Below are 27,120 nucleotides of genomic sequence, written 5' to 3' on the forward strand. Positions count from 1 at the left end.
TCAGGATTTGGATTATAATATACATTTTTGTATGCGTATATATATCATTTTTATTGTTTGGAGTTAATTGACCTCCTGGACCTAGGAGTTTATAGTTTAAAATCAGATTTGGAACACCCTTGGCCATTATTCCTGTAGTGACTTTTCTGCTCCAGCTCCCTTCCTCTCACTACTCCGATTTCACAGGTGCTGGGCTGTCTACTTGTCCCGAAGTCATCAAACCAAGTCTTAGGGTTTTCAGTCTTTTCTTCTGTACACTTCAGTTGGGATAGATCCGATCATGTCTTGAAGTTAATTGTTCTTTGCTTCTGAAATACCTAACCTCATGTTATTTTTATTTCTAAGTGAATTTTGTTTTTAATGAAAGTCAGTTTTTCATTTCCTATACTGTGCTTTTTCATCTCTAGAAATCCCACCTCGTTCGTTCTTTTGTATCTCCCATTGTTATGTACTGCACATCTGTGTCCCCCCAAATTCATATATTGAAACCCTCAATGCGTTGGTATTAGGAGGTGGGGTTTTGAGAGGTGATTAGGTTATGAGGTTGGAGACCTTATAAATGGGACTAATGCCCTTACAGGAGAAGATATGAGAGAGTGTGCCTGTCCGTACTGTGGTGTGTGAGAATGGAACAAAAAGCTGCCTGCCTGCAAACCAGCAAGAAGTCTCTCACTGGAACCCCTTTAAACTCGCACTCCAGTGTCGGACTTCTGGCCTCCAGAACCGTGACGAATGAACTTTGTTTAAGCTAGCAAGTCTTCGGTATTTTGTTACAGCAGTCTGAAGAGACTGAGACATCCATTTCCTCCTATGTCCATGTTTTTCTTTAATATTTGAGCATAGTTATAATAACTGCTTTAATTTTAATGCTTTTATTTTATCTGCTAGTTTATGTCTTATTAGTCCCAGCTCTGTTTCTGTTGATTTATTTATCTTCTGGTAATCGATGACAATTCCCAATACGTGGTTGGTCTAGTCATTTTTTATTAACTCCTAGGCGCTGTTATTGTTTACTGTGTGGATTTTGTGCATTATTCTAAAGAATATTCGGCTTTGTTTGTGTAGGCAATTTTAATTACTTGTTTCTCAGTTTTGATCCTTTAAGGCCTGTTTGTAAACTTTGCTGGGGCTAGTCTGCAGCGTCCTTCACATCGGTGATAATTCAGTGCTAATAAGGTCCTACCCCCACGCCACCTCCCCAGCACACACACCGGGGTCTCCACTAGCTATCTTGTCCCAGGTGGTCACAAACAGTCTCCATTCCAGATTGTAAACACCTCTTGGCCCTGTATGAGCTCTGGGAATTATTTCGTTTATAGCATCTTGATTCTTTGCTTTGACCAACCAAGACTTTGCTTCACTCTCTCTATGTGCCACCTAATAGCAAAAACTCGAAAAGACCTCAGTGCAGATTTCTGGCCTTCTTTTCTGCAAGGCTCTTTTCCTCTCTGGCTCTCAGCCCCTCAATTTTCAGCTATTTCAGATTCCCCAAACTCCTCCCTATATAGCCTCAACTCAGCAAGACTGTCTTCTCTGGGTTCCCCTTCCTGGGCCCAGTCTGGAAATTGCCTTTAGACAGAAATTCGGGAAGATCTTAGGGTTCAACTAGTTTGTTTACCTTCTTTCAGAAACGACAGCCTTGTGCTGCCAGTTTTCCAGTAAATGAAGACAGTCATATCATACACACACACACACACACTACATATATATGTATATTATATTATTATATTATGTATATTATATGTATACATGTATATATATATACATAATTTTTATTAACATATAATGTATTATTTGCCCCAGGGGTACAGGTGTGTGAATCATCAGGCTTACACACCTCACAGCACTCACCGTAGCACACATCCATCACCCAGTCTCCCCCTCCCACCCCCCTCCCCCCAGCAACCCTCAGTTTGTTTGTGAGATTAAGAGTCTTTTAGGGTTTGTCTCCCTCCTGATCCCCTCTTGTTTCATTTTTTTCCTTCCCTGCCCCCCAACCCCCTACACTGCTTCTTAAATTCCTCATATCAGGGAGATCATATGATAGTTGTCTTTCTCGGTTTGACTTATTTCACTCAGCATAATACCCTCTAGTTCCATTCACGTCGTTGCAAATGGCAAGATTTCATTTCTTTTGATGGCTGCATAGTATTCCATTGTATATATATACCACCTCTTCTTTACCCATTCATCTGTTGGTGGACATCTCGGTTCTTTCCATAATTTGGCTATTGTGGACATTGTTGCTATAAACATTTGGGTGCATGTGCCCCCTTCAGATCACTACATTTGTATCTTTAGGGTAAATACCGAGTAGTGTATCATATATTTTATCCAGTTTTCTGGTTGATTACAGCAGGAGGTAAGTTTGGTTCTTGTTAATCAAGTCCAGAAGTGAAAAATCTCTTTCCCTTGGTTTAAAATGAAGGAAGGTCAGTCTCCTTTGCCTCGTTTGTTATGAATTCACACCATAAGAGTCTGAACCTGCCTCTGTCCACAGCTTTTTGGCCAGCTATTTTCCATTATTATCCCCCATCTTGTCTTATTATATCCTTCCTTCTCAACATCCTGTACTATGTGGCACTTATGTCTTTGCACATTTTTTCCTGCTGTTGTTTAAATGCCTTCTCTAATCTCTTCCTTTTTCATTTGACTGATGGTCATTCATTATTTTAGTCCCCACTCAGCATTTGCCTTTCTCTTTTCCTTATTAACATCTCTCGCAATAGGTAAATGTTTAACTTAATTGTGCCCATAACAGACTTGACAGCATGGCTCAGGGATCAGACTGTGTGAGTTTGAATCCTGTCTCTTTCTCTTATTATTTCTGGATTTCTAGTATGTTGTGCAAATTATTTAACTGCCAATTTCCTTCTTGTAAATGGGAGTGATTATAGTGCCTTTTATTATTATGGGTTATTACATGTAAACAGTTAGAATAGTAATGCCAATATCTATATTAACATTCTCATTGAACTATCCTTGTAATAATTTCCGCAAATAATGATTTGTCTCTCTTCTCATCTAACATAATCTTGAAAGGAGAGGCTCCAAAATAGTACCCATGTATTAGCTCCTAACAAAGTATCCAAAGCATACCGTGATCAAAGTTTGGTTGAAATGTAGCATTAAGTCATGCAGCTTTTGTTTCTAGGTTTGGAATGCCCTAGCCTTCCTACTGTAATTCCTGCATTGTGTTGGCAAGTAAAGTTGGGAGAAAGAGGAAATACCTTGGGAAAGATTTTCTGGTTTTCCAGTTTTTTGGTTTAAGCAGTTTTGCATTTGGATATTTTGAATTTTCAAATCAGAATTAATTGGTACTGCATATAATATGGAAAGTTCAGTCTTAAAACATTCATTTGCATATTTTTAATTAAAAGCCTACAGACATTTTTGTGTTGTCTGAAGGATCCTGATGTAAGTTCAGCTTGGAACTTGTTAGAGGGTGTGCTTAGTTCGTCGTCTTCAATAGCATAGTTGTTACTTGATAAAGAAAGAAAGGAATTTGCCACAGATGTGTCTTTTCTTTAATATTGATTAGTGAAGGTTTTTGAGGGATTTAGAGACTTATATGTAGAATATGAGTAGAATAATATGTAGGCGCTGTCTATTTTTATTTAGATTTTATTTGAAAAATTGGGTGGTATAAACAGTGTTTCAGTTGGAAACCAATACCTCTTTTATACTGTATTGTTCACAGAATGTGAAACGCATGCGCACACATTATGTTTTCCCATGTCGTTTTCACTTTGGGTGTAAAATGAAGATTTAGAAAGGAATTTCACTGAGGACCACTTCAATAACTACATCAGGCTGGGTGATAATAGCACATGGCTTTCTTGTATTTTAGGGCTGGCCAGAAGCCACATATATCAAATTTTTGAAGTATGCATCATTTACTATAGTACGTATGTTTCTTGAGTTTTTATGGTGAGCTCGTTTTCCTTATGTTTATGCACACCTATATTTCTAGGTATGTGTTTTTATGGTATATATTTTTAAGCACAGAGTAGGAATAACCCTCCGTATTAACTCAAAGTTGGATGTGAACTACTGCAAAGGCCAAGTTGTAATTTTATAGTCTGTAGATACTGTTTTTCTTCCTCCCAGGAATATCCCTTAGCATTTGTTTTATTGTCCTAAGAACATTGGAACATCAAGAAGGAATGCACTGAGAGTTAGTTCTATCTAAGGGAAGAAATTCTGATATTCATTCACTGTCTGACACACAGAAACCGCCTAAATTTCCTTGACTTTCAGTTCATTGTCAAAAGGAACAGTGTCTCAAAAAAGTCTCAAAACCAAAGCAATATATCTGCGATTAAATGACAACTTGAAATGACTCAGAAGAAAGGCACTGCATTTCTCTAAAAAAGAACCCATACTGGCTGCACTTAAAAGCAACTGAAAGGCACATTCATCGCTAATTATAAACAAAAACTAGTTAACACTTTAAATAAAAGGGAAAAGAGCGAAAAAGATTTAGAGCCTAGACAAGCAGATGAAAGGGTTCTAAGTTGCCTTCCATCTGATATTACTCAAACGCAACTCTGTCTCCAATTACCTGGGAATATGTGGTATTCCCTCATGAAACCCCCAGATCAGAAAGGGCGTCCACTCGTGCCTCTGCTTACTCAGAGTCATTTGGAACAAGTTCAGCTGAAATATTTAACATTGCACAAGAGTCTGGAGCCAGAGAAGAGACTACAGACGCCAATCCCTCGGTCAAAATAGTAACTTAGTAGGACAACAATGCCAGAAAATATTTGTGGGAGCAGAGATTTGGGGGAGGAAGTCTTAGTGCTGTTGGAGAAGCTATCATTGAATGCCAACATGCTGAAACAGAATCATTAAGACACTTTTGAATTACTTGCATGCTCAGGGACATAGGAATATCCATGCCAATGGCCTCTTTGCTAGAATTGGGTCTGATAGGTAATCTTGTGCCCTCGCACTAGAATAAATAAATTGGGGGGGGGGGGGGACTCACCAAATAAATAAATCAAGTCTGCCTCCTAAAAGTTTAGTGTTTCTTTTTTCTTTCCCTTTTTTTTTTTTTTTTTTTTTTTTTAAATATGGTTTTAACCACAAGTTTCCTCTGCCTCAAATGGCAGACTGCTAGCTTCTGAGATTTGGGGAGCAGAGGGGAGCCATCGCTATGACAGTTGCAGTATTTTGATTACTGTCTCAGACCCAGTTTGCCCCTGAAGTGCAGAGGTTGGTTCTGTAAGGTCCATTTATTTCCACACCTTTAGATTTTAGGTCTGTTACTGTTGAGTTCCTCAGATTCTCTGGAGAGTGTCAGGACAAAGCACTTGTTATTTTCACTGCTCTGCCCTCTTCTCTCTCCTCTGATATCAGTACAGGGTTGGTTGCTTTGGTTCATCATTTCGGTTCTCTTCTCCGCACTTATGACTCTGTTTTCAGTATATCCACTCTCAAAACGTTTTCTTGGCAGTGGAACTCAGATATCAAGATAGGAATGGTTACCCATTGTACATGTCAAGTAAAAAATGCGTGCTTGAAACGAACATTGCAGCCTTTCAAAATGTCATCTTATCTTTTGTATTTTGCACTGTCTCTTGAAATTTACAGAAGGTGTTGTCTTATTACCTGTAGCAATTTCATTTACTGCTGTTCCTCCAAAGAAAGGGCTGAAAGACTGTCAGCTTCCTCTTGTACGATAAGTATTGGGAGTTCTCCATTATAGGCCTATGAAAACCACAACACACACACACACAGACACAGATGAAGTAGAAATAAAAAAAACAAAAGACATTCAATACAGAGTTATTCTTTGATTTTTGTGAAAGTTTTTGAGTCTCCTATGATATTTCTTGGCCCATAACTTCTTTATATTGTTATAAGGAGGTTCTCTTATTTTAACATTGTAGAAGGCTCATTCTGAATCTGGGTTCTATCTGTAGAAGCATTAAGAAGAGGATGTTTGATGACCCTACAATGGAGAAATTGTTGCATTTTTTAAAATAACATCCCGGTCCCTTTTTATAGTTATGGTAATATGGAGAGAGGAAAAAAAAAAAAAAAAGAACCATTATTACCTGTGCTGCAGGTGGTTTATATTTTATTTAATTAGGAAACTCAAGGAAAAGAAATGATTACCCTGTTTTAATGATAAAGAGAAGTTATTAAATCAACGGGATTCATAAGGTTATTAAAATCTAGCACAGCTTAGTGGCTGATCTAGAATTCATACGTAGGTCTGCCCAGCTGAATTTCATGTTCTAATCCCAAACACTGATCCTGATGGGATCTGAAAACAAGAGCTTGAGTGGTAAGACCCTTGCCAAGGAAGCGTAGCTTTCTCATACATGACATAGGAAAAGCAGTTTCCAGAGATCTGAGGCCAGGGAGGCCCTAGGACAGTGATGTCCCTTAGGAGTCACAGCAATTCCTCTGGGGTGGTCGAGGCTTCCTGGGCAGCTGGGTGCAGGGAGCCTCAGATGATCGGAAGACAGCATGAAGATCACTCCAAACCAAACCTTGGACCTGTTTGTCTATTTTAAATACTTTTTTTTTTTTTAAAGATTTTGTTATTTATTTATTTATTTGAGAGAGAGAGAGAGAGAGAGCGCGCATGAGCAGGTTGAGGGGCAGAGGGAGAAGCAGACTCCCCACTGAGCAGGGAGCCCGACATAGGGCTCCATCCCAGGACTCCGGGATCATGACCTAAGCAGAAGGCAGATGCTTAACCAGCTGAGCCACCCAGGAGCCCCTATTTTAAATGCTTTTTTAAAACTTTTCTGTAGTTACCATTATCATGAATGACTAGAAATCTGCCATCCTTGTTTGATAGGTCAAAAAAGAGATGAGCTATGTACTATAAAGAATGGGAAAATGGATCTTACTTTAAATAGAAAAGTGGGAACTTTTATATCCCTTACGTAGCAAATTTTGCATACTTTTTATCAAAGTTTATAGACAATAGGTTGTAAATATAAGGGAAACCACTGCTAAAAGTAGCACCGACATTCAGAACTAGTCACAAAGTCCTCTGTGCCATTAGAAATGACCTGAAAACAATATTTATGCTTTTGAAAAAGTCCTAGGTCAGGGAATAAAAGAATTAGCAGTAAGATGTTGACATGGTTTATAGAAAATAATCTTATTGCTGTCACCTTCAACTTTTACTAGAAAACCTGTGTGTATAACACAGACGGTCACAGCCTGTCAGAAGCTTTTACTCGAACTAAAAAACCATTTAAGATTTTTGTCCCCCCTTGTGACTAGCTTGAGTACTCCCCAAATGAACGGTACTTTTATTTTGTTTCTAAAAGGTATCTTACTTTTCACTAACTTAATTACATTTTCTTTTCCTTTGGTGGATTTCATCCTCCTCAACTAAAGAAACCAAATCTTGCATTTGTCACTAACTTAACATAATAAGTGTGTTTAAAGGAATCATGACAGAAAATGTTGATGGAGTGTTTATACAGGCAGCATGTTGGAAAATGGTATCTCGGTGTTCCCAGAAAACAGAATTGCACCCCGACTTTTCAGAAGGATTTTGTTTCTAAGATTGCCATACAAAGGAAAATCTGTCTAGTTCCTTGAATTGTTGACTCTCCATCAAGAGTTGAAATGTGTACTCTAATGCACTTGCTTTGATCTCTCATTTGACTGTTCATCAAAGTTGATTACACTCTGAATACACAAATCCTCTTAGCTTCAAAATAATGTGAAAATAATGGATAATAGAGCATTTTTAAGTATTCTCTGCTATTCCAATTTGGTTTTATGATTGTAATGTGGCCATTAGGTTGGGGAAGGGGGTCTGTTTTTATGTTTAGTTTCCTTGGTAAGACCCAGTCGTTTGCCACATTGGATTAGAATGTTTTTTTTCAGCCAAACTTGCTCACGCAGGGAAGCAAGAGCTGCTTTAGGACACATCAAAAGGAATCATTATGAACATATGAAACTCCCTTCATTCCACTCACCACAATTTAGAGGCTTACACTTTTGAAAAGCTGTATGTGCTTTCTTGATCTGCATAGAAGTTGAAACGTAATGAAATAGCACTTGATGTATTCAATTAAAGATAATTATGTATTACATCACGTTACAAATTTCAAGAGCATGGAGTCCAACATTTTTGAAGAACATCTATTTAGCCTCTGCTAATTATTGGCGGCACTGTGCTAAGTCTTTTATGTATGTTAACAGATTATTTTCCTAAGATTACATAGCTAATCTTAGTGGCAGAATCAGGAATAGAACACAGATCTCTAGCATCTCATTCTGGCGCGTTTTAAATTTCATAAATCGTTTACTTGATTCTTCTAATGTACTCCAGAAATTTTCTTCCAATCTCAGTCTTCATCTCTGTATTTTATTTTTTTAATTTTTTAGTTCCTTTGAAGATTTTGTTTATTTATTTATTTGACAGAGAGAGAGCACAGGAACATGATGAACAGGGGGAGTGGGAGAGGGAAAGCAGGCTACCTCCCAAGCAGGGAGCCCGACGCGGGGTTCGATCCCAGGATCCTGGGATCATGACCTGAACTGAAGGCAGTCGCTTAACCGACTGAGCCACCCAGGCGCCCCAATCTCTGTATTTTCAAAACGCAGAGAATACACACATGAGGGCAGTTGGAAGACTGTCCTTCCTGGAAATGGCATGCATTGCAGTGCTTTGTGGTTTTGCCTTAAACACACTTTGTATGGCTCTAGACTTGCTGCTTGAAGCCAACCATTATCAAGTCAGGCAGCCCAGTGCAGATTTAATAAGACAGCGTGTTCATGTTAGAGCCTTTTCGAAGCAAAATCATGGAGTATTTATTCTGGTTTTCAATACGGCTAACAACTGACCCGGAAGTTCTTATGAACAATCTAATGTACAAAAAAAGAAAAGGGGACAGCACTTTCTGTTCCCGGCTCAAACGATGCCTGCCGAGTTCCCAGTCCTGGCCAGGAGTGGCAGCGTGACCCTCCATGTGGCTTTGCAGATATTGTATGGACCTTTGAACAAACAGTCCTGAGGTGGTAAAACATTAACCAGCCCAAGCTGGACAACTGCGCATTCAGTAGTGACAGAGACACTTTGACAATTCTCAAATGGCCGTCGGTTAGCTTTCGTGCCCTGTTCCAACGTCTTACAATCAACTCCTCTACTCCACTTTGTTTCCTCCTTCCTCCAGATGGTCACAAGGGTGACCTACAAGGGAGTGATTGTAAAAGGGCAATGTCTTCTTTCACTAGTTCTAGGTTTTCTTTATTTTTTTTTTAACTTTTTGTCCTGTCACTCAGTGATTTTCAAAAGTGTGACAAACCGTTAGCAGCATGAAATCAATTTAGTGGGTCACAAATACACTTTGAAATCTAATAGAATGAACTAAAAATGTGAGAGCATTGAATGAAGTTAAGAGTAGTTTTGAAACTTTTGTAGCAGTTACATTTGTCTATGTGGAGTAATCCATAAATTCCTAGCATGCTTGCTGGTCAAAAAATATAGAATTCACTGCCACACCTATTTCATGTGCTGGAGTTCCTATGCTATTTTAAATAATTTCAAATAGTGATGTGGTTGATGGCTTTCTCAAATTTGGTCTTGAAGTTTATGTCAAGGTACCATTTATTTTGAAACAAAAGCGATAGCAAATAAATGAGTGTACTGTTGCCTCCTACTTTTAATAAGTAGAAAATCTTGGTGTTTTGTACTTCTGTAGCAATAACCTTTGGATCTGTTCACTTATGGTCTGGTGCAGAGAATACTGGTCAAGGTCACATACCATTTCTATTGAGCTTCTTGACTTAGTTTCTGTACTTTTGCTTGAGAGAATTATTTTTAACTAATTATTAGCATTTAAATCCTTGAAAAACACATTTAATGTGAATATGAAATGAACTACTATTTTCTCAGGTTAATGTAACTGACTTAGAGAAATTACTTAGAAAAAAGGTATTACTTAGAATTTTAAATTTGTGCTTATTTATATCTTATGTGTGTTGGTACCTATTATTAACTTAATGAAAATTAAATATAATCTATTTAATCATATTTGCTTATAGATTTAAAATAAACTCTTTCTGGGATGCATTAGAATTAATTATGAATAAAAATATATTTCATATTATTTGGATCATATTTTGCTTAAGATAGAATAACTATCATATATCTCATTTCTCTTTTTTTCAGCTAAAATTGATCAAGAGGCAGAAGAAAACTCACTGACAGAGACTCATAAATGGTGAGAAGTTGCTTTCCTTTAATACAAAAATGTATTCTCAGATAAGTTTATAAATTACTTATTAGTACATTTTATCTCAAGGAACCAATTATTAGCTCAGTTTTTATTTTCAAGCATAAAAGAAAAAGAAAATAATAGTTTAATATTGAGTTTCTGAATTTTATTTTAATGACTCTGGATGATTATCAATCTGTTAAGTACAAAATTATTGTGAATACTTTAGTACCTTCTCTCTTGGATGACATTTTGGACTGTGGAAATAGCAGAGAAGGGAGTATAGCAGGAACCTTTCAAGAAAGAAGGGTGAAGAGTTTGGTTCTTGGAACTATTGAGTTTAAGTAGCTTCCCTTGCATAAACTTGTACTTTCAGAATGGAGATTTGCAATCATGAATGAGTGAACTTAGAGAATTATCTCACAAATCTCTTGGTTTCTCTGCCTCAGTTTTCTCCTTTCCTTCTTTCTCTCTGTAGTGGTCAGTGTGCTCCAGAAAACAGAACCAAAAGGATGTAGGTGTGTGTTTGTGTGTGTGCGTGTGTGCGCACAGAGAGAGACTGAGTGAGATTAGGGAATTGGCCAATAGCAGGCTGGAAAGTCCTGAAAGGAGTTAATGTTACAATCTTGAGTTCAAGAGCATTCTGAAGACAGAATTCCAGAATTCCGTCCTGCTAGGGTAGCCGCAGTCTTTTTGGAGGGTAATGTGCTTTCCTCAAAGTCTACTGATTTAAATGTGACTCACATCTCAAAAATATTTTCACAACATATATATTGATGTTTGACCCAAAACTAGTTACCGCACCTAGCCAAGCTGACACATCAAATTAACCATCACACTCTCTAAAGAAATCTAATTACTCTTGGAGAATTCTGATTAAGGGAGTTCTTTACCATTACTTAATTAAGCGAGATCCTATATATTCTGTGAATAGGTATCGTGTTTTTAATTGCAGTTTATCTAATATGTCATATTGTGCTAGATTGGTTAAGAGAATTGTTCAGTTTCAATGAAAAGCAAAAATGGGTAAAGACCAACAGCTGTCTGGGAAAGATGGTGGCAGAGTAGAAGTACACTAAGCCCATGGAAACAACTAGGTAACAGCCACATCAGTGTAAATAACACAGAAATTGATGCAAAGACTGGCAGGACAGACTCTCTAGAGCTAAGTGTAGAGGAGAGGCCACACTGAAGAGAGTAGGAAGTGTGGAAGCACAGTTGGGAGCTGTGGAAGCACCCTTGGGACTCATGGGACCATCCACAGGAGGGAGGGATACCACTGGCAGGGGCATGGAAAGGGGAGAGAAACAGACTATCACACCAAAGATCCTACATGGGAATGATGAATCCCCTTAAGATTTGGCTTTGAAAACCAGAGGGGCCAAATTTCAAGAAGTCTTAAAATCAGCAGGGCTTAAAACCTGGAACGTTTAAAGTCAACAGGGTCCTGAAAGACCTGGTCCAGTAGGGCAAACTGAGAGACTGAGTCCCCACTCATAAGGAGACAGCAAAACAAGTAGCCCTGTTGTGATATAGCATAGAAACAGCAGTTTGAAAAACACCTGTGATATATGGGAGAGAGATTTGTTTACTAATATCAGAGCATGTGTTGGAAGGAGCACATGTGGGAGATTTCTTCAGGAACAAAGGACCTGGTGAGCACCATTTTGTTCTCCCACCCCACAGCCTAGACACATGGTACCTCTGGGAGCCAGCATTCCACAACGCTCGCTACCCAACCTGATAAGAGCATGCCCAGCCCATGCATTCTGTTCACGCGCTCCCTCCAGATGGCCTCAGCTCCAGGTCCTCAAGCAATCCTTGCTAACACTGAGCATCCTGCCCATGCATGCTTCTGTGGATACACCCCCTCCAAACCTCCCTGCTTCAGTCCGCAGGAGCTGCAGGTCCCCTTTCGTGTAGGTAGACCTTGCTGACACCACGCTCCCCACCTTCACTGTGTCCTGAAGGTCAGTGCTACTGCAAATCTGACCGACACTTGGTAAGACTGAACTTAAGCCCAACGTGGCCCTAGCCCGACCCACTAACACCACAGGGACCAAACCCTGCCCACAACAAGCAAAGAGAACCATCGCAGACAGCTGGACTGAAAACAAAAGCGGCCCAGCCACAACAGAACGATGCATGCAACACACGTAGGAGACGCCACTGAAGCATCAGGTTCTGGTGAGCAGAGGAAATTATGCTGCAGGACGCTGCAAGACCTCTTCTTTATAAGGCCTCTATTGTCAAGAGCAGAAGATGTAGCTGACTTTTCTAGTGCATAGAAACAGGCATAGAGTTAGACAAAATGAGGAGACAGAGGAATAAGTCCCAAATGATAGACCAGGACAAAATCACAGCAAAAGAGCTATACAAAACAGAGACAAGTGATACACCTGATAGAAAATTTAAAGTAATGATCATAAAGATAGTCACTGGACTTGGAAAAAGAGTGGAGGACCTCAGTGAGTCTCTTAGCAAAGAGATGGGAAACATAAAAACAGAACAGATCAGAGATGAAGAACCCAGTAAATGAAATTAAAAAGACACTAGAAGGAATAAAGACTAGGGTAGAGGAAGCGGAACAGATCAATGATGGAAAATCAGTAATGGAAAACAAGCTGAAGAGGAGAGAGAAAAAAATAATAAAAAATGAAAACAGACTAAGGGACCTTAGCGACACCAAGTATGATAACATTCTCATTATAGGGATCCTAGAAGGAGAAGAGCGAGAAAAAGGGGCATAAAATCTATTGGAAGAAATGATAGCTGAAAACTTCCTGAATCTGGGGAAGGAAACAGAAATCCAGACCCAGGATGCACAGAGATTCCCTCCCACAAAGTCAGCCCGAGGAGGTCCACAACAAGAAACAGTAAATAAAATGGCAAAAAGTAGTGAAGAGAATTTTTAGAGCAGCAAATGAAAAGAAAACTGTTGTATACAAGGGAAACCCCATAAGGCATTGAGGGGTTTTGGGTTTTGGCAGAAACTTTGCAGGCCAGAAAGGAGTGGCGTGATATATTCAAAGAAAAAATTGTTCAGCCATGAATACTCTAACCAGCAAGGCTATTATTCAGAATAGAAAGAAAGATGAAGCACTTCCGAGACCCTCCCCCAAATAAAAAAAGTTAAAGTAATTCATACCACTAAACCAGCCCTATAGGAAATGTTGAGTGGAAAGGAAAGACCATAGAAAGGAGTAAGAAATGTAGAAAAGACAAAAGCAGTTAAAATAAGTATATCTGTAAAAGTCGATCAAGGTATTAACAAAATAAGAGGATGTAAAGTATGACACCATATACCTAAAATGTGACGGGAAGAATAGTAAAGAATGAACTCAAACTTAAGGGACCAACAAGTTAATATAGATTGCTAAATGCAGAAGATGTTATATACAAACCTAATGGTAACCACAAATGAAAAACCAGTAATAGATGTGCAAGAAATAAGTAGAGAGGAATCCAAGTATATCACTAAAGAAATCCAGCAAATCATGAGAGAAGAAAGCAAGAGAAGAAGAGAGCAGAGAAGAACTACAAAACCATTAAACACATAATAAAAGGACAAAAAGTACGTATCCGTAGTAATTACTCTGAATGTAAATGGCCTAGTGAATGGATGAATGTCAATGCTCTAGTCAAAAGCCATAGGGTGACAGAATGGATAACACAGCAGGACCCGTCTCTGTGCTGCCTAAAAGAGACCGACTTCAGACCTAAAGACACGTGCAGGTTGAAAGTGAAAGGATAGAAACGCATTTATCATGAAAATGGAAGTGAAAAGGCGGCCAGGGGAGCAATACTTCTACCGGACAAAATAAGCTTTAAAACAAAGACTGTTAACAGGCAAGGAGGAAAGGATACAATGTAATAATGAAGGGAAAACCCAACAAGAAAATATAACAATGGTAAGTATGCACCCACCATGGGAGCACCCAAATAAGGAAAGCAGCCAATAGGAAGCATAAAGGAAGTGATTGATCTTATTACAATAGTAGTAGGGGACTGTACACCCGCTCACAGCAATGGACAGTTCATTCAAGCAGAAAACCAATGAGGAGACAGTAATAGCTTTGAATGACACCATGGACCATAAGGGTCTAACAGATATATTCGGATATATTCTTTTTTTTTTTCCAGTTTCCAAAGGCTTTATTGATAAATACAATTTAGAAAAGAAAGATTCTATTAATTCCAAGTCACTGGAATGAAGAGCTGTGTCCAGGGACATCCTAAAACAGCAGAATACATATTCTTTTCAAGTGCCCATGGAACATTCTCCAGAATAGATCACATATTAGGCCACAAAACAAGTCTCGACAAATTCAGAACGTCGGAGTCATACCATGCATATTTCTTGACCACAATGCTATGAAAGTAGAAATCAACCACAAGAAAAATTCTGGAAAAACCACAGATACATGGAGGTTAAACAGTGTTCTACTAAACAATGAGTGGATCAGCCAGGAAATAAAAGAAGAAATTAAAAAGTACGTGAAAACACAACAGTACAGGGACACCTGGGTGGCTCCATTCAGTTAAGTGTCTACCTTCCACTCAGGTCATGATCCCAGGGTTCTGGGATCAAGCCCCATATCATGCTCCTTGCTCAGCAGGGCATCTGCTTCTCCCTCTGCCTGCCACTCCCCCTGCTTGTGCGCTTTCTGACAAATAAAACGTTTAAAATGAACTCAAACTTAAGGGACCAACAAAAGAAAACAAAACCAAAACAAAACAAAACAAAAAAATAAATAAAAAAGAAAACAACAATACAAAATCTTTAGCTTGTAGCAAAAGCCCTTCTAAGAGGGATTTTAGAGTAAGACAGGCCTAACTTAAGAAGCAAGAGAAATCTCGAATAAACAACCTAACCTTACACCTAAAGGAGCTACATAAAATAGCACAAACAAAACTCCAAACCAGCAGAAGGAGGGAAATAATAAAAATTAGAAATAAATTACCTAGAAAGCAAAAATAAAACAACACAATAGAACAGTTCAGTGAAATCAGGAGCTGTCTTTGAAAAGGTAAACAAAATTTATAAGCCTTTAGTTAGACTCATCAACAAAAGAGGAAGGAGAGAGGGAGAAGATTCAAAACAAAAAAAATCAGAAATGAAAGAGAGAAAGAGCAACTGTCACCATAGAAATACAAAAGATTGTAAGAGAATATTATGAAAAATCATATGCCAGCAAATTGGACAACCTTGAAGAAAGGGTAAACTCCTAGAAACACGTATAACCTGTCAAAACTGAACCAGGAAGAAATAGAAAATTTGGACAGACTGAATACTGGCCACAAAATTGAATCAGTAATCAATTGACTCCCAACAAACAAAAGTCCAGGCCCAGATGACTTCACAGGCGAATTCTATTGAACATTTAAACAACAGTTAATACCTATTCTTCTCAAACTATTCCAAAAATTGAGGAAGAGGAAGAAAAGCTTCCAAATTCACTCTATGAGGCCAGCATTACTCTGATACCAAAATCAGATAAAGACATTACAGAAAAAAAGAACTACAGGCCAGTATCTCCAATGAATATAGATGCAAAAATTCTGAACAAAATTTCAGGAAATGGAATCTAATAATATGTGTAAAAATCATTCACAGTCAAGTGGGATTTATTGCTGGGGTGCAGGGGTGGTTCAGTATTCACAAATCAGTCAACATGTTACACCATATCAAAGAGAGAAAGTTAAAAAAAAGCGAATGATCTTTTCAACAGACTCAGAAGGAACATTTGACAAAGTACAACGTCCAATCATGAAAAAACCCTCCACAAAGTAGATTTAGAGGGAACATATCTCAAAATAATGAAGGTCATTAATGAAAAACCCAGAGCAAGAATCATACTCAATGGTGGAAAACTGAGAACAAGAACAGGACAAGGATGTCCACCCTTACCACTTTCATTCAAGATAGTGCTGGCGGTTCTAGCCACAGGGGTCAGTCAAGGAAAATTAATAAAAGGGATCTAAATCAGTAGGGAAGGAATAAAGCTTTCACTATTTGCAGTGACGTGATACTGTATGTAGAAAACCTAGAGGACTCCACCACTGGGGTCTAATACTAAAGTTGATAAAAGAATTCAGTCAAGCTGCAGGACACAAAATCAAGGGCTAGAAATCCATTTTATTTCTTATTTTTTATAAAGATTTTATTTATCTCAGAGAGAGAGAGAGTGCACAAGCAGAGGGAGCATGGCAGAGGGAGAAGCAGACTCCCTGCTGAGCAGGAAGCCTGATGCGGGACTGGATCCCAGTACCCTGGGATCATGACCTGAGCAGAAGGCAGATGCTTAAGCCAAACCACCCAGATGTCCCACCATTTCACTTCTGTACACTAAACGAAGCATCAGAAAGAGAAATTAAGAAAATAATCCCATTTACAATCGCACCCAGAGTAGTAAAATACCTATGAATAAACTCAACTAAAGAGATGAAATCCTGTACTCTGAAAACTATGAGACATTGTTAAAAGAAATTGAAGACAACAAAAATAAATGTAAAGATATCCCATGCTCATGGGTTGGAAAAACAAATGTTGTTCAAATATCTATACCACCCAGAGAAATCTGCAGATTTAATGCAATGCCTATCAAAGTACCAACAGAATTTTTCATAGAATGAGAACGTATAATCCTAAAATTTGTATGGAATGCCCAAAGACCTTGAATAGCCAAAGCAGTCTTGAAAAAAAATAAAACCAGAGGTATCACAATCCCAGATTTCAAGCTATATTACAAAGCTGTAGTAATCAAAACAGATGGTACTGGCACAAAAATAAACACAAAGATCAGTGGAACAGAAAAGAGAGCCCAGAAATAAACCCATAACTATGTGGCTATTTAATCTTTGACAAAGGAGTCAAGATTACGTAACAGGAAAAAGGCAATCGCTTCAGCAAATGGGTATTTGGAGAACTGGAAGGCCACATGGAAAAGAATGGAGCTGGAGCACTTTCTTACACTGTACACAAAAATAAGCTCAAAATGGATCATGAACCTCAATGTGAGACCTAAAAACATAAAAATCCTAGAAGAGAGCACAGGCAGTAATTTTTTTGATATTAGCCATAGCAACATTTTTTAGATATGTCTCCTTAGGTGAGGGAATCAAAAGCAAAAATAAACTGTTGAGACTACATCAAAATAAAAAGCTTCTGCACAGCAAAGGAAAGATTCAACAAAACTAAAAGACAACCTAATGAATGGGAGAAAATATTTGCAAATGACTTATCCAATAAAGGGTTAGTATCAAAATATATAAAGAACTCATTTTAGGTGCCTGGGTGGCTCAGTCGATTAAGCCTTCCATTCAGGTAATGACCCCAGTGTTCTGGAATTGAATCCCACATCCGGTTCCCTGCTCAGCAGGGGGTCTGCTTCTCCCTCTCCTTCTATCCCTCCCCTCATGGTCTCTCTCAAGTAAATATATAAAATCTTAAAAAAAAAAAAAAGCAAAGAACTCATATAATTCAACACACACACACACGTAAAATAATCCAATTAAAAATGAACAGAAGACCTCAACATACATTTCTCCCAAGAAGACACCCAGATGGCCAACAGACATGTGGAAAGACATACAAAATCACTCATCATCAAGGAGATGATGAGTGAAAAAACTCAAAACTCAAACTACAGTGAGATGTCACTTTACAGTGATCACAGTGGCCACAATCAAAAACACAACAAACAAGTGTTGGTAAGGATACTCAGAGAAAAGGAACTCTCCTGCCCCATTGGTGGGAATGCTGACTGGAGCAACTACTATGGAAATTCATCCAAAAAATAAAAATGTAATTACCATATGATCCAATAATTCCACTTGTGGGTAATTACCCAAAGAATATGAAAATACTAATTTGAAAAGATACATGCACCCTTGTGTTGATTGCAGCAGTATTTACAACAGGCACTAGGGAACTAGCCCACATGTCCATCATTAGAGGAATAGGTAAAAAGATGTGGTACGTAGACCTTGGATGGTGACTCAGCCATGAGAGAGAATGAAATCTTGCCATTTGTAACATGGATATATCTAGAGAGTATAACGCATTGTGAAATATATCTGCCAAAGACAAACACTGTATGGTTTTACTCATCGGTAGACTTAGGAAACAAAACAAAAATGAGAGACCAGCCAAAAAACAGACTCTTAACTATAGAAAACAAACAGTTGGTTTCCAGAGGGAGGCGCATCAGTGGATGGGTGAAATCGGTGAAGGGATTAATGGCGCACTTACCGCAGTGAGCCCTGAGTGTGGAATTGCTGAATCCCTGTATTGTACGCCTGAAACTAACACATTGTACGTCAGCTGTAGTGGGATAAAACAAAGAACGTCAAGTCCTTAAATGATGACAAACAGAAATTTCAGTTCGTTCCATGAAACAGAAACTGCCTCAGGATTAATCTGTTAGTGAAAGAGCCATCTTTTAGAATTAAACAGTCCCGAAATTCAAAAATAAAAATAAAGGGGTGCCCGGGTGCCTCAGCCCTTAAGTGTCCAGCTCTTGTGTTCGGTTCAGGTCATGATCTTATGGGTCATGGGATTGAGCTCAAGGTTGGGCTTCATGCTCAGCGGGAAGTCAGCTTGAGGATTCTCTCCCTCTGCCCCTCCTCCTGCTTGCTTGTGTGCTCTCTCTCACTGTCTCACATGGATAAATAAATCTTTAAAAACACAAAAAATAAGAATAAGAATAATGAATCATATGAAACATTTCTCAAAGAAGTAAATCTTTGTTCCATGTTTGTAGCAATGTTAACATGACCAGGTCAACGATCAGTAGTGATTCTCTTCAGGAAGGCAGCCATCTTGGAGTCCAAATCCTGCTCTTCATGTGTTAGCTCCGGGCCAGTACCATAACTCCAGGATAATAGTACCTACTCTGGAGATGAGAATTAAGTTAGCTAGTATTTGCCAGATGCTTAGCTTGTAGATGTTATTTGCTATATTATATGCACGTTATTATCTTAACTAGGGTTAGAAACGTTTGGTGGTAGTCATAGAAACCACAGACAGATTTCAGATTCTGGCCATGTATTTATTGGTTTCATTCATGTTCTTCACTGGCTCCATTGGATCAGATGATGGGCAGCCTCGCCTGGTCATGGAACATAGATTTTGGTATCACATCTGTATAACTGCACTTGCTCCAATGTGGCTTCAAGGACTTACCATGACTTTTGAATCTCTGTCCTTATCTGTGACATAAGAAGCAATACTTAGATTGTAAATCGGGTGGAGATCACTTCAAAATAATTAGATAAATTAGATGGAACTATGTAGAACCCCCTCATCATGTGGATTTTACTAAAATACTTGAACTTAGGAGACTGACTTACCAAACAAAGTCTTATCCCATAAAATAAACATTTAACTGGAGAAAATGATGTAAAACAATCACTTAACATCTCTACAAAATGTTCTAAGGGCATCCAGTGAATGGAGAATCATTCACTGGAGACAACCTACTTAATCTTGGCAAGAACAGTGGGAGTCTGTGTCATCGGAGCCACAATCCATTCTTTCTAGTTCAATATTACGGAAACTGCTCTCTCAACCGAGCCCCCATTTGCAAGATGTAAGCTCTCCCCCTAGGGTGACAGACCAAGAGTATTGGACCGCACATTTTCTCCTCTAGCTGATGGTTAGGATGCGGGATCTCTATACACCCAGAAGTGCAAGCCTAAAAGACTAGGGTCTGCCCCCTCAGTTCCTGCTTGAAGATCAAAAGCCTCAGTTTGGGACAAGTGGGACAGTGATCTCACCTCTAACTTTAGCTCTTGTGTAGAGACACAGACATTGGGCCCAGGGGTCTGCAGCTCTATGTAAGAGGACTGACTTTATTTGGAATAGAGGAAAATGCCATGCCTACATGTTTGTTCAAACACTGGAGGTCTTAATGTAAAGCAGTTGAGCGGGCACTCACAGCTCCATGGTCAAGCAGTGAGAAGTTTAACAGAAAGAACCAGGGAAGGAGATAGCCAAGAAGGATCCTCCTGGGATCACAGTCCACCCCAGGGGCGGGGAAGGCTGCGCCCCAGTTTACGAGGCTGCGCCTGCTCGGGGTCCTTCGGACCCGGATGTGGAGCTGACTTGCAGCCCTTCCCCAGGATGTGTGCAGACCCATGAACAAATGGTAGAAGTCTCCCAGGCTCTGGGGGCTTCGGTGTAACCTCTGGCCAGTCATTCGCCGAACAATAGCTATTCTGACCCCGGGCGGCTTTGAAGAAGCTAGGCTGAAAACAAAACCCCACACTTGCCTTGCAGTCTGGAAGTACAGCAGTCTGGGCCGAAGTCACTGCTTTTCTAGAACTGTGCATGCGAGCGGGCAGGTGCATTTCTTCCTGATGTGCTGAAGGGGTTTCCCTCAGCCAGGCTGGCTGGCTCCTGTCCTGCAGCTCCGGAATTGTGGATTTAACCCAGAGTCTAGAGTCCGGGGTCTCCTGCCCAGCCATTTTGTAAACCACCCCATTCCCCGCCAAGCAGCAGTTCACCAGATGTTCTCTCTACCAGTGAGAACTTCTTGGGAACCCAAGGCCTCAGCTTTGATAGTGTCTTTGGCTAGTGTTTCTTTGTGCAGAAACCCCTCTACCTAACCTTCCCCGCCATATCCACCCCCCCAAAAAAAAACCCAAAATTGAAAACAAAATGCCACCCCTCTACTCTCTGTTCGATCCCTGTGAGGGGCCGAGGCAAGACCCTGAAGGAGAGGAGGGGGGAGCCGAACCGGGAGTGTGTGTCCCGGCAGACAACTTCTCAGTCTTGTCCCCCCTTTATTTGCTGTTTGTTCTGGACTATTAGTACGTTCTGTGTGTCCTATTATCAAGCCAGCTGCAGTCCATTCTGGACGCTAAGATGGTCTATAAACACAAGGACTCTGCTTGGTCTTCACGTTTAAGTAGCAGCAAACCTGAACTTTTTCATTTTCCTGACCTTGAGGTCGCAAATGCACAGGGACGTTTTGGTTGTATGAATGACTATATGGAAAGCATCTTAAAGGAATTTCTTTGTGAGGTTCTATTTTTATCTCAATGATACTGGTACAGCACAAGACTTTTTTTTTTTTAAGATTTTATTTATTTGTGAGAAAGTGCACAGAAGCGGGGAGGGGGGATGGCAGGCAGAGGGAGAAGCAGACCCCCTGCTGAGCAAGGAACCTGATGCGGGACTCGATCTCAGGACCCTGGGAGCATGACCTGAGCCAGAGGCAGACAGTTAACTGACTGAGCCACCCAGGTGCCCCAACACACGACATTCTAGTTTTACTTTGTACCCTATCCCAGAGTCCCAGTGACAATCAGTGACAAATGTGCTTTCATTTCTCTAGAACTAGTTGAGAGTCATGTACAGGTCGTTGCGATAGCTGAGTTGGGTTGTGTCTTGAGGATCGTATTGTGATGGAACTTACCTGACTCTCAAAGTTTTTGAGGCAATTTAGCATTCCATGCACTCGCTACAGTTGTTAAGGCAAGCCAGTGTGGTGGACAGGGCCCTGAGAGTTCTACCTTAGAATTACAGTTGGAAAAACCACAGAAAGCGCCTGGACCTCAGCTTCCTTGTGTGTAAAAGGCATGTAACCTCATCCTTCCTTCCGTCTTCTAGGGCTCTAGGAACAGAATACCTTTCTTGTTCTTTGCGGTATACAGTTTCCTCAAATTCCCTCAGGTGGGGCTAGTAAGAGATGTTTACTAGAGAAGTATGTTCATGAAAACATTTTGTAAACTACACAAACTCAGTTAGAATGCTTGGAAAGGAGTTATACACTAATTCATCAGTTTTATAAGCAACTAATGGATCATCAAACACTATGTCAAAAACTAACAATGTATTATATGTTGGCTAACAACATATAATAAAAATATATAAATAAAATGGATAAGTGAACTTTTATCTAGGTACTAACTAGAGTTTTTTTCTATAGTGGAATATTATGGGGGTTTGGGGTCATTTTATGATTTCCTTACATAATAAAAATATTCAAGAGAATATTTAGGTTAGTATATTTTTTAAAACAAATCAGACTTTTTTTCATGTTCCATTTGTAAGCATGACATTTTTATATGCTAATTTTGTCTATTTACTCACACATTTTTGCTATTAATCTCAGAAGTGGGACTGTGTTCCTATTTCACATGAACACAAATGTATAGCTTTTAAATAAAGAGTTTGAACTCTTCCGTTCTCCCAGAAAGTAAGACAACTGAGCAGGTGATTCTTGAACCATACCCAAAACCGACATACAGATCGGACGAACATATTCTTGTCTTCAGATGATTTCACTGGACAAGCCAAAATATCCTATTGTATTACAAGATGGGTTTCAGCAGAATCTTGTCAAGGTTGGCTGCATACACACTGTATGTGTTTATTTCAGCTTCTGCTTTTATTTTATTTTTAATTAACAAAAGCAGTTCTCTTCAATTGTGGAAAAATATCACCAGACCAAATATGTTGTTTTTATTTTCCCTCAGTGTCTGTCTCAGCTCACAAAGGAGGGAATGTTGGGGTTCTGGATTTGTCTAATAAATAGCCAATTCCTTTGTATCTCTATTTCAAGAACAATGAAAGCGGGAGTTATAAAATTGACTTCTGATACTCAGAGATCCTTATTTGTAAATTGTGGCTAACTTCAAATTTTTCTTAGAATTTTTTTAACTAAGTTCCTTTGGTAAAATACATATTGTACGGTGAAACTGGCTTTTGGAATAGAAAACGAACAGATTTTAGAGACCGTTTGTTTCAGCCATCAGTTCCGTTAGCTCCACGAAATTTATTATTCTGACAGCAATAAACAGATGGAAATGACTAGGAGTAAGATCTGAATTATAACTATTACATTAGGTAACTTACCTTTGTCAGTTAATTTACATGATGTTCCAGATAAAGAGAAAAGGATGAGAAAGATATGATTAACTTGTGACACCCTGTGTGGGGGATGGAAAACAAAGTAACTTGTTTTCTTCATTTTAAAGGACTGTTTTCATTGTAAAAGAGCTATTTCGTTTTTTCAGGAAGTTTGTGCTTTTTCTTATAGATTAAAACATTCGTTTCAAAGACGTTTCTATTTTTCAAGAGGACATACATCTTACAGAAGTTTTTATGTAAAGTTCTGCTTTTAATATGTGTTTCAGAATGGAAGTGCCCCCCACCCCTGTCCCACCTTCCACCCCGGGAGCTAAAGACAAGAGAGAGTAGAATGTAACCAGTCTCATCACAAGTGGGACAACGGTGCCTTTAGGAAGTAGAGAAGCAATGATTATTATCGTACTTACAGAATTAACGAATTAAGGTGCTTTATTTTGGCAGCAGGCTGGGATGTGAAGAATGACCGCGTAGTTTTAACATACACTTAATATACCTCCTACTCCCAATCCTTTTTAAAAATTTTTAAATAGAATACACTAGTTCTCCTTCCTCCTTCATTTAATATAAATAATAACAAAGGCGGTTGGAAACAACCCGTAATAAAAAGCGAGACATAGAGGGGAAGAAAGCACATTTGTGAAAGCATTTTCAATCACATGTTTAAAAAAAATAAATAAATACTATTTCTGCGTGTAATACTGCTTGAGTGGTATTTTACCAAAGCCAAGATTGCATAACGAATGAGCTGAAATGGAAAATTAATCTTTCGTGCAAAAAAGAGACAAAATGAAGGAAAGAGAGGGAAGGAATGTTGGTTCCAATCGTTGCATATAGTATGTAACTGTTCATTTGTCATGGGAGAGAAAATATTTAATCAGTCCTGAAATGATGCACACATACTTTATCATGTTTAGTGACTTTTAGAGTGTCAGTTTGTAAAGTGTTTATCCAAGGAATGGACTTCTGGCACATGGATAAAATGAAAAGTGAAATGTTTAGTTCATAATAGGCATATTTTCCAGAATCTTTCCGAGGAACTATCCGAGATGAACAGGAAGGCGGCAGGTCTCTGTTTATCTGGCTCATGCTGGCAGACCAGACAGGCTCCAGGCTGGTATTAAAACCAAAGTGACATGGAATGTCTTTGCAGAACCCCTAAACAATGACATCATTCACTTAACAATATCGATAAAGTAAAACAAAGTTGGAGTTTGTTATTTTCCAATTTGGATTTCTGGCTAACGACTTCAGGTCCTGCCAGAAGGTTTACCATGTGGAGGCTGGTCAGAGGAAGGCTTCCCAAGATCGGTGGTGGACGCTGTGTGTCTTACCTTTTACCTTCAGGCCAGGTGGTAAAGTTTCGGGATGGCACTTTTCTTTGTACAAAGGGATTTTCTTCTGTGGCTGTGTTATTTAAACTTTTATAAAATGCACTGATTTTTAATAATACAGAAACCTATGACGCCGGGTGCAGATTTTTGCTGGCCCTTGTCACCTATAAAAAGTATTAGTGTTGGTCTCTTGAAAGTTTTTGTTCGCCTTTGTGAATTCTGAATCGGAGGACTTCAGGACCTTCTCCCTCAGAGTTTGGTGTGTTTCCTTTCAATTTTGGTTGCTAATTATAAAGGGGAAAAATGACATCACAGAATTACTCCCCTTTTGCAAAGTTTTGTTTTCAAAATAGAAACTTGTCATGTAGAGTTGAGAAGACCTTCCCCATTCCAATATTCAAAAATCTATTTGGGGCTTGTATATAGACTAAAATCTGTCCAGAAGCTACATTCTCCCAATTTGATGGAAGTTAAAACTCATATAGTTTTATCCTAACCAAGGAGAGTAATGAAGTCACCACATTATCATGGGATGCTGACAGCTATGTTCTTAGACTGGGTGGGGAGGGTGAAGATAATGGAAGAAAGATAGACTATGCTATTTTGACCACTGATTTTTAAACTTTAGAAAATAGAAAGTAGAAATGATGGGATTAATTCAAGTTAGCAGGTGTATTTGACTGTGTGTCATGACTTAGACCCGTCAGGGCTCTATGGTTTGAGAAACCTGCTAGGACAGTAGATTCTAGAAAAGCAGTTGAACAAAAATCATCTAAAATTACTTTCAGAGGGAGGAGAAGATATTTTCCAGGTAGAACGAAACTGAGAGAAAATAAAACCATTCTAAGTGACTTCATCTATACACATATTTCCTGAGGCAAATTACAAATCTGCTTTGTAAATAGTTACTCGAGGGCTCATTTGGTTACACATTACAGAGAACTACCTTAAATTAAGTCACCCTTCCAGATGGATTCTCAGAGCCCTCCGGAGTCCAAGGTAAAGGTAGGCAGACTCAGGAGGTCTGGGAATGAAGCAGGTGACAGCGGAGGGTCCCACCCCTGGCCGGGTATATGGTGGAATGGTTACCAAATCCAGGTTTACCCCTTGTTTTCAAAGTTGTTTAATTTGGGGAACGTTTTTGAAACTCTCTATTTCCCAACCTCCATTTCCCAATTTCTAAAATTTCCTTATTTCTGAAATGTGGAGAATAACAGAGCAGTGTCTAGCACAGAGAAAGCCTGGTATCATTCCTTGATATTATCATGGCTCTACAACGTTTATCCTACTAACTTGGCAATAATAGCTCAAGCTTGAATTTTACCCATTGTGATTATTGCAGATTCTCAAAAGGGTGAGTCTAACAGACTCCTGGACAGGTGACATTGGGCTGCCCCAGCACAGGCTGTGGATGAGGCAACTTTTTTAAAGCTAATAACCAGCAATATAAGAAAATAAGGGATGAAAGAGAGAATGTTGTGAATAGTGAATGAGCTTTTATAAATTGATTTTTGTGTGTGTGTTAAGACTGCTACATCATAAAACCCATATCGTCTCATTTTTTATTGTCCGTGATGGCTTGCATCAGATACGGATAAACTTATGTGAAAATTAGCATGAAGAATTTTTTTGACTGGTTTGCACACCACTTGTTCTGAAAGGCAACATCATGAGAGACTGAGGCCAGTAGAAACTACAGCCGCGTTTCCCTTGCGGAGTTTTAATCAGAGGTAGAGGGAGGGACACAGGCGTCCGTATTCTCGCTCTGCTGTAGTTGGCTATCAGCAGAGTGTCGAGGAGGAAAGCAGCTGCTCCTTTCAGGTCCGTGGCCCACCAGTTAGTCCTTTTGATCTTGCTTTTCTCCATTTGTTGTGAGAAGTTAGCCTGATCACATAAATATCGAATTGAACACAGTAGCTGAACGAGCAAATTGTGTACAACAAACACAGCTTTTTCCCAGAGAGTATACATTTTTCTGCTTTTCGAACAGCAGTTTCTTTTAATGGTCCACAGTTTTCCACAGCTTCTCTCCTTCCTTCCCCAATAACATCAGCCCATCTGGGTGAGACCCCAAGGTCACACTCCTATGCCTGGTCACATAGTCTTCTGAACAGAAACATTTGCATATTTGCAATGAAAATATATTTTAATCCCTCTGGTAATACTGTGGTCTGGAAATTAGCATCTATACCAATTTTTGAAAGAGTAAGATTATTATTGGCACATAGAACCCTAGATTAGAGTGAATAGATGTAGATTTTGCATTCTACATCCAGAAAGTTGCCAAACCTTATGGTATATTATTTAACCCACTAAAATAGTTCCCAGAGTGACTGGGGATTATTTTTAGATGTTATGAAAATATGTCCTTACAAAATAACTCATCAAGTCTTTTTGTTGGTTGTTTATTTTTGCTTGTAGTCTTTACACTGCTTAGCAATAAAATCATGAGTATTTTTGGGAAAGAAATTCATGAATTGATCAGAATTCTTTGATTTGAGGATATTGAAATCAAGTTAAAGAAAATGAGAGTATGCGACGTGGTTTTCAGGATTGATCGAAAAAACTGTATGAGGAACTAGGCCAGAAAATTCTTGACTTTGAATTACTCACAGTCAAGAATCCACCAGAAAGAGAGCATAGAATGAAAAGGTAATAAAAGATCAGAAAATAAGTTTAATAAAGAGAAAAAGGAGAAAACCAGAAG

At 39.0% G+C, this 27,120-nt stretch overlaps 1 protein-coding gene across 2 annotated transcripts in view; it reads left to right on the top strand.

Moving 5' to 3' along the window:
* The window catches only part of FMN2 (formin 2), a 379,061-nt gene that overhangs the window by 291,242 nt on the left and 60,699 nt on the right, over positions 1-27,120 (top strand). For both annotated transcript variants that reach the window (XM_059145884.1, XM_059145885.1), the window contains one exon: positions 10,157-10,208. In XM_059145884.1, coding sequence (XP_059001867.1) covers positions 10,157-10,208 — 52 coding nt within the window. The remainder of the gene's footprint in view (positions 1-10,156; positions 10,209-27,120) is intronic.

The sequence above is a fragment of the Mustela lutreola genome, chromosome 14 (genome assembly GCF_030435805.1).
Source record: "Mustela lutreola isolate mMusLut2 chromosome 14, mMusLut2.pri, whole genome shotgun sequence".
NCBI classification, from domain to species: domain Eukaryota; kingdom Metazoa; phylum Chordata; class Mammalia; order Carnivora; family Mustelidae; genus Mustela; species Mustela lutreola.